Raw genomic sequence first — 14,724 nt, forward strand, 5'->3', positions numbered from 1 at the left:
TTTCATATATATATATTTTTTAAAATGTGAATCACATTTTTATTTGGCGTACCCCCGACGTCATTGCGCGTACCCCAGTTTGAGAATACCTGCCCGAGAGCACACAAACTATACATACCTCGGTCTAAACATCAGCGCCACACTTAACTTCCACAAAGCTGTGAACATGCTGAAAGACAAGGCAAGAAGGGCCTCCTATGCCATCAAAAGGAACATAAAATTCGACATACCAATTAGGATCTGGCTAAAAATACTTGAATCAGTTATAGAATCCATTGCCTTGTATGGTTGTGAGGTCCGCTCACCAACCAATAATTCACAAAATGGGACAAACACCAAATTGAGACTCCGCATGCAGAATTTTACAAAAATATCCTCTGTGTACAACGTAAAACACCAAATAATGCATGCAGAGCAGAATTAGGCCGATACACGCTAATTATCAAAATCCAGAAAAGAGCCGTGAAATTCTGCAACCACCTAAAAGGAAGTGATTCCCAAACCTTCCATAACAAAGCCATCACCTACAGAGATGAACCTGGAGGAGAGTCCCCTAAGCCAGCTGGTCCTAGGGCTCTGCTCACAAACACAAACAGAACCCACAGAGCCCCAGGACAGTAACACAATTAGACTTAAGCAAATCATGAGAAAACAAAAAGATCATTACTTGATACATTGGAAAGAATTAACAAAAAAACAGAGCAAACTAGAATGCTATTTGGCCCTAAACAGAGACTATACAGTGGCAGAATACCTGACCACTATGACTGACTCAAAGTTAAGGAAAGCTTTGACTATGTACAGACTCAGTGAAGATAGCCTTGTTACTGAGAAAAACAGAACTGGCTCTCAAGAGAAGACAGACTATTCAGACCCCTTGACGTTTTCCACATTTTGTTACATTAAAGCCTTATTCAAAAATGAATAAAAAAAAAAAAAATCCTCATCAATCAACACACAATAACCCATAATGACAAACAGAAAAAAGTTTTTAATATTTTTTGCTAATCTATAAAAAAAATATAAAACAGAAATACATGATTTACATAAGTATTCAGACCCTTTGCGATGAGACTCAATATTGAGCTCAGATGCATACTGTTTCCATTGATCATCCTTGAGATGTTTCTACAATTTGATTGGAGTCCACCTGTGGTAAATTAAATTGATTGGACATGATTTGGAAAGGCACATACCTGTCTATTTAAGGTCCCACAGTTGACAGTGCATGTCAGAGCAAAAACCAAGCCATGAGGTCAATCGAATTGTCCATAGAGCTCCGACACAGGATTGTGTCGAAGCATACATCTGGGGAAGGGTACCAAAAACATTCTGCAGAATTGAAGGTCCCCAGAACACAGTGGCCTCCATCATTCTTAAATGGAAGAAGTTTGGAACCACCAATACTCTTTCTAGAGTTGGCCGCCCGGCCAAACTGAGCAATCGGGGGAGAAGGGCCTTGGTGAGGGAGGTGACAAAGCACCCGATGGTCACTCTGACAGAGCTCTAGAGTTCCTCTATGGAGATGGGAGATACTTCCAGAAGGACAACCATCTCTGAAGCACCACCAATCAGACCTTTATGTTAGAGTGGCCAGACAGAAGCCACTCTTCAGTAAAAGGCACATGACAGCCCGCTTAGAGTTTGCGAAAAGGTTACCTTAAGACTCCCAGACCATGAGAAACAGCATTCTCTGGTCTAATGAAACCAAGATTGAACTCTTTGGCCTGAATGCCAGGCATCACGTCTGGAGAAACCTGGCACCATCCCCATGGTGAAACATGGTGGTGGCAGCATCATGCTGTGGGTATGTTTTTCAGCGGCAGGGACTGGGAGACTAGTAAGGGTTGAGGGAAAGATGAGCGAAGCAATATACAGAGAGATCCTTGATTAAAACCTGATCCAGAGCACTCAGGACCTCAGACTGGGGCGAAGGTTCACCTTCCAACAGGAAACAACCCTAGGCACACAGCCAAGACAATGCAGGAGTGACTTCTGGACTCTGAATGCCCTTGAGTGGCCAGCCAGAGCCTGCACTTGAACCCGATTTAACATCTCTGGAGAGACCTGAAAATACTGTGCAGTGACACTCCCCATCAAACCTGACAGAGCTTGAGAGGATCTGCAGAGAAGATTGGGAAGAACTCCACAAATACAGGTGTGCCAAGCTTGTAGCGTCATACCCAAGAAGACTCGATGCTCTAATCGCTGCCAAAGGTGCTTCATTAAAGTACTGAGCAAAGGGTCTGAATACTTTTGTAAATGTGATATTTCAGTTTTAAATTTGTAATAAATTTGCTAAAATTTCTCTAAACCTGTTTTTGCTTTGTCATTATGGGGTATTGTGTGTAGATTGATTAGCTGCACTGTATTTCCCCCAGATTACACAGACCCACAAAGATTTCTAAAATGTTGATAAACTCTCACATCTTTTGGGTGAAACACCACAGTGTGCAATCACAGCAGCAAGATTGTGACCTGTTGCCACAAGAAAGGGTAACCAGTGAAGAACAAACCCCATTGTAAATACAACCCATATTTATGTTTATTTCTTTTCCCTTTTGTACTTTAACTATTTGCACATTGTTACAACACTGTATATAGAAAAATGTCTTTATTCTTTTGGAACTTTTGTGAGTGTAATGTTTACTGTTCATTTTATGATTGTTTATTTCACCTTTGTTTATTATCTATTTCACTTGCTTTGGCTATGTAAACATATGTTTCCCATGCCAATAATGCCCTTTGAATTGAATTGAGGCAGAGCGAGAGGGAAATAGTGGCAGAGAGGGAGAGATAGGCAGAGAGGAAGAGAGAGAGAAAGAGGCAGCGAGATAGAGAGGGAGGGAGAGAGAGAAAGAGGGAGGCAGAGAGAAAGAGAGAGATGGAGGCAGGAAGAAAAAGAGAGTGAGAATTAGAGAGAGGGAGCGGTGTGAGAAAAGTGTGAGTCTGTAGCAGCATTGGGAAAGCTGCTCAGTCAGCAGTACGTTGTATGGTGCCTACCCACAGGAGGAGGCCATGTCTCCTATGATAACAAGCCTGACTAACACACATCTGATACTGCCACACTGAGGTGAGACACCAGCAGCGGGCCTGCATATCTATTCTCTAGTCCGTGTTACAATGCTCTCTCCACTACATTCTCATAACAACATTACGCCGATATACTGCAGCACACTTTTTGACATCTGGACGTTCTGAAAAAACACAGACACTATCATATTCATCGTAGCAGTATACATCACAACTATAGTGTGTGTGTATGTTTGTTTGCATGCATGCGTGCATATATGTGCGTGCGTGTGTGTTTGTGTGTCGGACAGGTGTCCTTCTGAGTTGTGACACGGCGGTAATTGATCCCAGGGTGAAGGGTGAATCACTGTTAGCAGTCCTTAAATGCCTCAGGAGAGGTTAGGGATGAACGCACCTCCTGTGTGAAACCCTACCCTCATATCTGTTGATAGCTTGTCAGGACTAGATGTTGATGATCCTGCTGACCGCAAAGATTACTGACACACTTATTATTGTTGGAGAGAAAAAGTCCAGGTTGTATGTGATGATAAGGTTGTTTGTTGTTTTCAACAGGAAATGAGGTCAGAGGTCACAGGTTGTATTGGGGTTATCATAAGGTTAGATCTGACTGTTCCCTATGGGTTGTTGGTTAAGAGTTGTTGCCTGTCAAACTGAGATTTGTCTCTATTTGTATCCAGTGTCCTCTGCCTCAGCTTTGCAGAAACAGACACATCAGCTTTGGCCACCTTTTGATTTGGAGTTTTAGCCTTGCAAATTAGAAAAGGTATTAATACCATACTTCAAACAGTTGATCACTCACTAGCAAGTCTTACTTCACGAGGAATCCAGATTTCCAGTGGAAAGAAAATAAAGGATTCAAATTGAATATTTTGTTCCTGGCAATGGCTTTCTGCACTTATTAAAGTTGTGTGTCCAACATTTATAATGGGTGGTGTTATGAAAAAATGATGTAAGCCTCATAACTTCTACTCAGTAAAAGGTGCCCTTGAACTGTTACATGCTGAATTTCCACTTGGGGGTTGAGCATTGAGAAGTGGTGCAGGAGGATTTGATGTATTCCTTTGATGTATCTTTGTGAGCAAAAAGTCTGTGGTCAGACCCAGTGAAAGGAACTAAGCCAGTCTTAAGCAGGGGCCTCTAATGTCTCCCCTGGTATTGTCTATTCTTCTCTACTACTGTGTGTAAGTGTCATTATAGCATATTACTGGTCATATACTGTAATAGGCCAAAAGGTTTTTGATGGGGTTCTTGAGTTAGGAGTCATCCTGTTTGTGTAAATGGGTTATTTTCACTGTAGAGACATGTGTGCATAGTGTATTTGATTGTGGTGTTGAAACCACTTAAATGACTCTCCCAATCCCACTATAAATAGAAGTGTTGTTACTGTACATCAGAGTGAGCACACTGTCAACTGCTGTTTTACATTTCCATTAGCTTTTTCCCCTTTGAAGATCACCAGCACACACTGGAGGGAGAAGGAGAGGGAGAGAGGGAGAGAGAGATCAGTTCCATGTGGAATGTAACAGTCTAGAGCACACTAACACCTCAGCTGTGCTCAAGGCACTGACCGAATGTCCCTTACCACCCATTACATAACATAGGCCGTTACATTAGAGCATTTACTGGGCCAGCAGTATAGCCACACCTTACGATATATAACACACACCTGTTATGGCCACAGAGCTCCAAATGCTGCAGTAACACACCTCACTCTCCCCTCTCCTCTGTCTCTGTTCAGTGTTCTGAGTCATGACTCTGACTGGACTGGCTGAGTGTGCTTTCTCACGTCTCAAGCTCCACTCTTCTCTCCTCTCGTCTGTGGGTCTATGTCCCCTCATAGTAAACCAGACTGTATAGGTTCTGATTCAAACACAGGGTATCATCTGAACTTTTCAACAGTCCCCTTCTAACAGTAAGAGAGCATTTAGCAATCTCGCACATGTTCCATAAAACCACAGACAAACATTTCACTAGTGTTTGCCTGAGAATAAATGACAACGTAATGATGATTATTTCCAACATTAGGGAGCTTTTCCTAAAAACGTTGCATCCACTTTGTATTTAGTTTCATTGCCACGATACTAATAAGTATCTCCATACTGGTACCGTCCCTGCCTTATCAGACACCCACAAGAGGTCATGATTAGTGACAATATCCTTTTGACAATATCGCAACATTATTTTTGTACAGCTAGTTGGCTGTACCTGCACCAAATCTCCAGTATAGCTTGTTCTCCATCTTCTTTTTAAATAGGGAGCCCATTTGTTTTCATCACTTTTATGTCCATGACTGATCAGAACTCGTTTTATCATGTTCCCTCTTGCCTCTCTGCAGCAGACATACGGTGAGAAATTGCAATAAAATCACAGTATCGAATCACAATACATATAGAACCGTGAGAATCGCGACACATATCACATCGGCATCTAAGTATAGTGATAGTATCGTATCGTGAGGTCCCTAGCAATTCCCAGCCCTAGTAATGAGGATCATCCAGAGATTTTCCCCAGTGATGGGAGACTCCACACACAGTTGGGCTGGTAGTTCCCCCCTCTTGGAGGGTTTGCATGTATGTGTGGTGGTGGTGGTAGGGACAGGGGCTGTATTCTATTTCCAGACCCAGGACTGAGCACCTTTAATCCCCCCACCATCCCTGCACTGCCCTGGGTGAGAGAGATGCACTAGAGAAAGAGACCCCCAGCCCACCCCTGCATGGAGAGAAGTGTAACCCTGGACAGATTGAGTTGCAGGTTCACTGAAAATAGATTTGGAGAGGAATAGTATTTTCTGTCAGCTATTGGGTTGATAGAGACGATATCAGACGAGTAGACAGGCTCTCTTGTGCTGCAATGGAAAGGGTAGACTGAGGTAAGAACTCAAGATTGTGTGTGTGTGTGTGTCTAGAGTGTCTAGTGTGTGTGTGTGTGTGTGTGTGTGTGTGTGTGTGTGTGTGTGTGTGTGTGTGTGTGTGTGTGTGTGTGTGTGTGTGTGTGTGTGTGTGTGTGTGTGTGTGTGTGTGTGTGTGTGTGTGTGTACTTGCGTGCGTGCGTGTGTGTGTGTGTGTTTATAAACCACAGATGTGCTCACAGTTGCATGTTGCATGAGAAAATATGGCACTCAGCCTGTCATCAATTGCTCTTGTCTGACAGTCCGTATGAACACACTGCCAGTCTGTATACATGTAGTGTATAATTGAATGATGGCACTACACATGACGTCTTCAATGTAATCTATTGCCTTCGTAGCTTACGCTCAATAATACACATGATATCCATTTCTGTAGCATTGAGTGTCTGCTGCAATATACACTATAAGACAATGATTAAATAAATCCAATTTTCTGCCTAGGAAGAAGTCAGTCCAATCAGACGCATGTGTGTTTGTAGATGCGTGAACAGTATGTGTGTCGAGGATTTGGTAGTTGCTGCCCCTCATTTGGTCCTTGGTGTGGGGCTGCCCTGTGTACAGTACCAATAGAATACAGTGCCTGTTCACATGTCTACATGGGTGTGCCCTGTGGCCTTGAGCGGTGAGGATTCCATATGTCAGAGAGAAAGGGGATATGTTTGTCTTTGTGTATAGTTCATGTGTAAACATGGGCAGTACACTAAAGTACCCTGACAGGGTTTTGGAAACACAGCTGAAGAAAGGCTAGCTGAACTGTAGTGTCATGTTATTTTCATCATTATGGCTTGTATGCAACATGTTGTTTGTCATCTTATTCTCTCTCACCCTAGAAACAATGTCTGTGCATTTGCTGTGTTAGCGTACAGCTCACAGTAACTCAATTAAGACATAGGCTAGCTAGCTAGGACCCACAGTACCGCCTGTATCTCACTCGAGCAAGTCTCCCCGCAGTCTGCAACACTCATGTCAACACCAGGATAGGTGTTCATTGTGAGAGGATGGTGTTGTTGGTAATACCACGGTAATATCACCATAAAAATAATTTGCACATTCAGTCCCTTTCATTTTCATTTTTTCTAAAGTTAATTATTTGTACTTTTGGGGTTTCTTTTGGTCGTTTTGACAACCAGGTGTTTGAACCCATTCCATTCACTCCATTCCGGCCATTATTATTAGCCGTCCTCCCCTCAGCAGCCTCCACTGGTCTACCAGGAATGAAAGTGTCTAGTGTGTGCAGCATCAGAGATAGGAAGTTACTGAGTGTTACTCCACTGCACATTCCCTCATATCAGACAGGATGTGAAGGAGATGGTTAATATCAGACAGAACTCTGCTCGGTCAATGATCTTCAGAAACACTGTTCATCAGGACAGAACTGTCAATGTCTGAACATAGTTGTCACGAACGTCGTAGAGAGGAGACCAAGGCGCAGCGTGATTATAATGCATACTTCTTTTAATAACGAAATATATTGAACAAACTAATACAAAACAACAAAACGAACATGACCGCTATAAACACTGAGTGCAGACATGCAACATCACATAGATAATAACCCACAAACCAAACTGGAAAATGGCAACCTAAATAGGATCCCCAATCAGAGACAACGATAAACAGCTGCCTCTGATTGGGAACCAGTCTAGACCTACATATGCCTAGACTACACACACACACACCTAGACATACAAAAACCCTAGACAATACCAAACAATCATTTCCACCCTCGTCACACCCTTACCTGACCAAAATAATACAGAAAACATAGAATACTAAGGTCAGTGCATGACAATAGTAACGTACAGTACACTTATAGTCACCATTTTCACCCCTCTGTTATTGGCCAAACAGTATCTAATCAAGTTCAAGAAATTGAGGATATGTGTGTGTGTGTGAAGTGTGTGTTAAATGTCTGTTCATGACCACTCTATGTACTCGTACATCACTTGGTAATACCACGGTAATATCATTACTTCCACACACTTTATATTACTCTTTTTGTTGTTGGCTGTAGAATTTCTAGAGCTCTTGAATGTTTCCATGAAAATAATTAGCACATTCAGCTCCTTTCATTTTCAGTTTTCCCAAAGTTAATTATTTGTACGTTTGTGGTTTATTTGGGTCATTTTAGCATCATGGTTTTACAGCATCCTGAAAGATACATGGCTTCTAAGAATGACATGTTTCCATTGCTGTACTAATGGTTGGCTATCCAGTCATTACTGTTGCGGGGTAATTTAGCTAAAGCATGCCCTTAGTAACTGTAGGAACTCCAGTGATAACAGCAGAGTTGTGCTGATTAGTGTCTCGTAGCGCTCCCTGCGAGGCTACACGGTGCGAGAGGGGGTTTCCACATCAACAATATCAAAGCTGTTTCACAGCAGAGCTAAGTGCACTTTTTCCTGCTCTAACTTATTGCACTTTCTCTTGCTAAAACAAACATTGGCTCTTTATTCTGCTGCACTGCTACATTTTGCATTAGAGTTATGCTAGCTCTGAGCAGTTGGAGGCCTGGGGGGCATGAATTAAAGCACTCCTGTGGGTTAGTGGTGCAGGATCCAGCAGCGACAGGTTTTAGATCTGAAACACAGGCAGTCTGCTACTGGAACTACTGCCCAGCTGTAGTTAGCATTAAACCTCCCAGTCAGCTTATCTGCATGGATACATACTCAGCCATAGCCATTTCTCTTTGCTGTTGGACTCAAAACGGAGTTCTGCTCTCCCTATACCAGATTTCACATTCATCATTCTCTTGCTGATCAGCAGAGCTGGTTGATGACGTTCAGTAACCACACTTCCTCACATTTCTCTTTCCATTTTTGTGTAATCTGATGAAGTGTACGTACGTTTCGGACATCCTGAGTGTCAGGGGTCGGAGTGGCGTTGTGACCTGTCTGTGGTTGTGTTTGTGTGTGTTGATGTTCCAGCTGAACTCCCCGATGAACTCGGTCAGCAGCTCGGAGGACATCAAGCCCCCGCTGGGTCTCAACGGGGTGATGAAGGTGCCCGCCCAGCCCTCACAAGGGTGCATGCCCCTCTCCCTCACCAAACACATCTGTGCCATCTGCGGGGACCGCTCGTCAGGTCGGTGCCCTAAGGTTACATATACACACATACCCAAACACACACACAAACCGCTGACACGTCATCTGTGGAGACAGCCACACCACCATGGTCATCACCATTTCACCTGAGTCCCTACACACACACACACACACACACACACACACACACACACACACACACACACACACACACACACACACACACACACACACACACACACACACACACACACTTATACACACACGCTCTCACACACACACATATACACACACACACACACACACACACACACACACACACACACACACACACACACACACACACACACACACACACTCATCACAAACAGTCACAGCCTCACTGAAAGGCTCACTAATGCACCATATATACTGTACTACTTAACCCAGCGAAGAGGAAGTATAAGGTGTGTCTATGACAGTGGAGGCTGCTGAGGGGAGGAAGGCTCATAATAATGGAGTGAAATGGCTGGAATAGAGTGAATGGAATGGTACTGACAACCAGGTGTTTGAACCCATTCCATTCACTCCATTCCGGCCATAATTATTAGCCGTCCTCCCCTCAGCAACCTCCACTGGTCTACCAGGAAGGAAAGTGTCTGGTGTGTGCAGCATCAGAGATAGGAAGTTACTGAGTGTTACTCCACTGCACTTTCCCTCATATCAGACAGGATGGGAAGGAGATGGTTAATATCAGACAGAACTCTGCTCGGTCAATGATCTTCAGAAACACTGTTCATCAGGACAGAACTGTCAATGTCTGAACATAGTAACGTACAGTACACTTATAGTCACCATTTTCACCCCTCTGTTATTGGCCAAACAGTATCTAATCAAGTTCAATAAATTGAGGATATATGTGTGTGTGAAGTGTGTGTTAAATGTCTGTTCATGGCCACTCTATGTACTTTTTAAAATGAAACTCAGTGAAGATGGCCTGTCTGTCCCCAGGTAAACACTATGGAGTGTACAGCTGTGAGGGCTGTAAAGGCTTCTTCAAGAGGACAGTGAGGAAGGACCTGACCTACACCTGCCGAGACAACAAGGACTGTCTGATCGACAAGCGCCAGCGCAACCGCTGCCAGTACTGTCGCTACCAGAAGTGTCTGGCCTGTGGAATGAAGAGAGAAGGTACAGCACATGCCGTTGAGGATAAAGGCCCATTTACCCTCTCTCTCTATCTATCTTTGTCTCTCTCTATCTCTCTCTCTGTCTCTTTATATCTCTCTCTCTCTATCTTTATATCTCTCTCTCTATCTTTATATCTCTCTCTCTGTCTCTTTATATCTCTATCTCTCTCTCTCTGTCTCTTTATATCTCTGTCTCTCTATCCATCTTTATCTATCTCTCTATATATCTTTATGTCTCTATCTCTATCTTTAAATCTATCTCTTTATATCTCTATCTCTCTCTATCTTTATATCTCTATCTATCTTCATATCTCTGTCTCTATCCATCTTTATCTCTCTCTATCTAGCCATCTTTATCTCTCTCTCTCTATCTCTCTCTCTCTCTCTCTCTCTCTCTCTCTCTCTCTCTCTCTCTCTCTCTCTCTCTCTCTCACACACACACACACATGCACACACACAAGAACCCTCTGTGTCAGTCTTGTCAGAGTTAATCGTTTAGCTCCTCATGTAGAGATCTCGGAGTGTGTTGAGATCACTTGTGTGATAATGACAGCTCCACTCATCCGCCTCTTTATTACTACTGAATGAGGAGCACTAGTTGCAGAGGACTCAGAATTACTGACTTCCTCAGAGGCGATCAGCATTGAAATGAGATGCTAATGGAAGTCTTAATTACTGGTTATTCAGATCAGGGCTGGTTCATTGACACGACTTTAGCTTCAGAATATTTCAGTGATTGTTAGCATTCATAGGCAGACCTATTCATGATTTCAGATTCCCCTTGAAGAACAGTGATTTACCACGAGGGAGGGTAGGGGAATAAATGGGGGGGGGGGGGGGGGGGGGGCAGGGAGAGCGGAGGGAGAGAGAGATGAGGCAGAGAGACAGAGAGAGAGAGAGAGCACAAGCTGTTGCCCTCAAAAGAGGTAGTTTTAGTACTTCGTAAGAGAGGAGGATATTAGTACTCTTAGCACAGTTCTCCATCAGAGCAGTGGCATCACTATCTACAGTGAAGGATTGTTCTGCAATACTATTTTAACTCAGTCACAAAATATTCTGGCTTTAGAGATACAATGTGGTATTCCAGGTATTTAGGGACATAATCGGAAGCACACAGTCCAGTTTCATATCAGAAATCACTTTATGTTATACTAGGATCAGCTTTCCCTATTCTGAACATTAACCATCGCACCAGGCAAAAACAATACAAAACAGATCCTAGACCAGCATGAACAGAAAGCTATCACACATCATTAGCCTTTAGCCCGGTGTTAAGTTGTTCAGCCCCACCCATAACCAATGAGTATCAGACGCAGAACAAAACGAAAGCAGAGGAAAAGAGAAAACAAGAGAGTCTAGGATAAGTACATTCTGTCTTGACCTCAACATGCACCCCTCCCCCCTCATTATCCCTCCCTCCCCTATTCACTCTTATTTATATCATCATGGGGCTCAACCTCTGTTCAAGGATATGATCATTTACTGCCTTTCACATCACTGTGCTGCCTAAGCCCCCCTGTACCCTGAGGAAGGGGGAGAGCAAGGCAGTGGCAGTCCAGAAGGCTGAGCGAATCCACAGAAAAACTGGATTAAATGAATTGATGCTCTCCCAGTCAGAGGAAGGGAGAAATAAAGCATGATTTCAGCCCTCCTCACCTCTCTCTGACTCCAGCACAACTATTCTACCCTTGGGCTGACTTCCACCGCCAGACAGCAGTTCCTCTAAAATGGGGCCCCTCGCCCCCCCCTCATCGTCCCCTCCTCCTCTCCCCGTTCTCCCCTTCCCAGAACCCCCACCCCTGTGATTCAGCATTTGGAATAGAAAAAGAAGGAAAAAGAAGAAAAAAGAATATTAAGTGTCTTGGTCTGTGTGTAGACGTGTGGATGTGTGTGTCTAGGTGTGTAGACGTGTGGATGTGTGTGTCTAGGTGTGTAGACGTGTGGATGTGTGTGTCTAGGTGTGTAGATGTGTGGATGTGTGTGTCTAGGTGTGTAGATGTGTGGATGTGTGTGTCTAGATGTGTAGACGTGTGGATGTGTGTGTCTGGGTGTGTAGACGTGTGGATGTGTGTGTCTAGGTGTGTAGATGTGTGGATGTGTGTGTCTAGGTGTGTAGATGTGTGGATGTGTGTGTCTAGATGTGTAGACGTGTGTGTCTAGGTGTGTAGATGTGTGGATGTGTGTGTCTAGGTGTGTAGACGTGTGGATGTGTGTGTCTAGGTGTGTAGACGTGTGGATGTGTGTGTCTAGATGTGTAGGTGTGTGGATGTGTGTGTCTAGGTGTGTAGACGTGTGGATGTGTGTGTCTAGGTGTGTAGACGTGTGGATGTGTGTGTCTAGGTGTGTAGACGTGTGGATGTGTAGACGTGTGGATGTGTGTGTCTATGTGTGTGTCTAGGTGTGTAGATGTGTGGATGTGTGTGTCTAGATGTGTAGACGTGTGTGTCTAGGTGTGTAGATGTGTGGATGTGTGTGTCTAGGTGTGTAGACGTGTGGATGTGTGTGTCTAGATGTGTAGACGTGTGTGTCTAGGTGTGTACACGTGTGGATGTGTGTGTCTAGGTGTGTAGACGTGTGGATGTGTGTGTCTAGGTGTGTAGATGTGTGGATGTGTGTGTCTAGGTGTGTAGACGTGTGGATGTGTGTGTCTAGGTGTGTAGATGTGTGGATGTGTGTGTCTAGGTGTGTAGATGTGTGGATGTGTGTGTCTAGATGTGTAGACGTGTGTGTCTAGGTGTGTAGACGTGTGGATGTGTGTGTCTAGGTGTGTAGACGTGTGGATGTGTGTGTCTAGATGTGTAGACGTGTGTGTCTAGGTGTGTAGACGTGTGGATGTGTGTGTCTAGGTGTGTAGACGTGTGGATGTGTGTGTCTAGGTGTGTAGATGTGTAGACGTGTGTGTCTAGGTGTGTAGACGTGTGGATGTGTGTGTCTAGGTGTGTAGACGTGTGGATGTGTGTGTCTAGGTGTATAGATGTGTGGATGTGTGTGTCTAGATGTGTAGACGTTTGTGTCTAGGTGTGTAGACGTGTAGACGTGTGTGTCTAGGTGTGTAGACGTGTGGATGTGTGTGTCTAGGTGTGTAGACGTGTGGATGTGTGTGTCTAGGTGTGTAGATGTGTAGACGTGTGTGTCTAGGTGTGTAGACGTGTGGATGTGTGTGTCTAGGTGTGTAGACGTGTGGATGTGTGTGTCTAGGTGTGTAGACGTGTGGATGTGTGTGTCTAGGTGTGTAGATGTGTGTGTCTAGGTGTGTAGACGTGTGGATGTATGTGTCTAGGTGTGTAGACGTGTGGATGTGTGTGTCTAGGTGTGTAGATGTGTGTGTCTAGGTGTGTAGACGTGTGGATGTATGTGTCTAGGTGTGTAGACGTGTGGATGTGTGTTTCTAGGTGTGTAGATGTGTGGATGTGTGTGTCTAGGTGTGTAGATGTGTGGATGTGTGTGTCTAGGTGTGTAGACGTGTGGATGTGTGTGTCTAGGTGTGTAGATGTGTGGATGTGTGTGTCTAGGTGTGTAGATGTGTGGATGTGTGTTTCTAGGTGTGTAGATGTGTGGATGTGTGTTTCTAGGTGTGTAGACGTGTGTGTCTAGGTGTGTAAACGTGTGGATGTGTGTGTCTAGGTGTATAGATGTGTGGATGTGTGTGTCTAGGTGTGTAGACGTGTGGATGTGTGTGTCTAGGTGTGTAGACGTGTGGATGTGTGTGTCTAGGTGTGTAGACGTGTGGATGTGTGTGTCTAGGTGTGTAGACGTGTGGATGTGTGTGTCTGGGTGTGTAAACGTGTGGATGTGTGTGTCTAGGTGTGTAGATGTGTGTGTCTAGGTGTATAGATGTGTGGATGTGTGTGTCTAGGTGTGTAGATGTGTGTGTCTAGGTGTATAGATGTGTGGATGTGTGTGTCTAGGTGTATAGATGTGTGGATGTGTGTGTCTAGGTGTGTAGATGTGTGTGTCTAGGTGTATAGATGTGTGGATGTGTGTGTCTAGGTGTATAGATGTGTGGATGTGTGTGTCTAGGTGTGTAGACGTGTGGATGTGTGTGTCTAGGTGTGTAGACGTGTGGATGTGTGTGTCTAGGTGTGTAGACGTGTGGATGTGTGTGTCTAGGTGTGTAGACGTGTGGATGTGTGTGTCTAGGTGTGTAGATGTGTGGATGTGTGTGTCTAGGTGTGTAGACGTGTGGATGTGTGTGTCTAGGTGTGTAGATGTGTGTGTCTAGGTGTATAGATGTGTGGATGTGTGTGTCTAGGTGTATAGATGTGTGGATGTGTGTGTCTAGGTGTGTAGACGTGTGGATGTGTGTGTCTAGGTGTGTAGACGTGTGGATGTGTGTGTCTAGGTGTGTAGACGTGTGGATGTGTGTGTCTAGGTGTGTAGACGTGTGGATGTGTGTGTCTAGGTGTGTAGACGTGTGGATGTGTGTGTCTAGGTGTGTAGACGTGTGGATGTGTGTTTCTAGGTGTGTAGACGTGTGGATGTGTGTGTCTGGGTGTGTAGACGTGTGGATGTGTGTTTCTAGGTGTGTAGATGTGTGGATGTGTGTGTCTAGGTGTGTAGATGTGTGGAT

At 44.3% G+C, this 14,724-nt stretch overlaps 1 protein-coding gene across 6 annotated transcripts in view; it reads left to right on the forward strand.

The window, feature by feature from the left end:
• LOC129818518 (retinoic acid receptor RXR-alpha-A-like) overlaps positions 1 to 14,724 on the forward strand; it is a 168,014-nt gene that overhangs the window by 125,634 nt on the left and 27,656 nt on the right. For all 6 annotated transcript variants that reach the window (XM_055874502.1, XM_055874505.1, XM_055874504.1 and 3 more), the window contains exons 4-5: positions 8,869 to 9,025; positions 9,976 to 10,155. In XM_055874502.1, coding sequence (XP_055730477.1) covers positions 8,869 to 9,025; positions 9,976 to 10,155 — 337 coding nt within the window. The remainder of the gene's footprint in view (positions 1 to 8,868; positions 9,026 to 9,975; positions 10,156 to 14,724) is intronic.

Source organism: Salvelinus fontinalis, chromosome 21, assembly GCF_029448725.1.
Source record: "Salvelinus fontinalis isolate EN_2023a chromosome 21, ASM2944872v1, whole genome shotgun sequence".
NCBI classification, from domain to species: Eukaryota; Metazoa; Chordata; class Actinopteri; order Salmoniformes; family Salmonidae; genus Salvelinus; species Salvelinus fontinalis.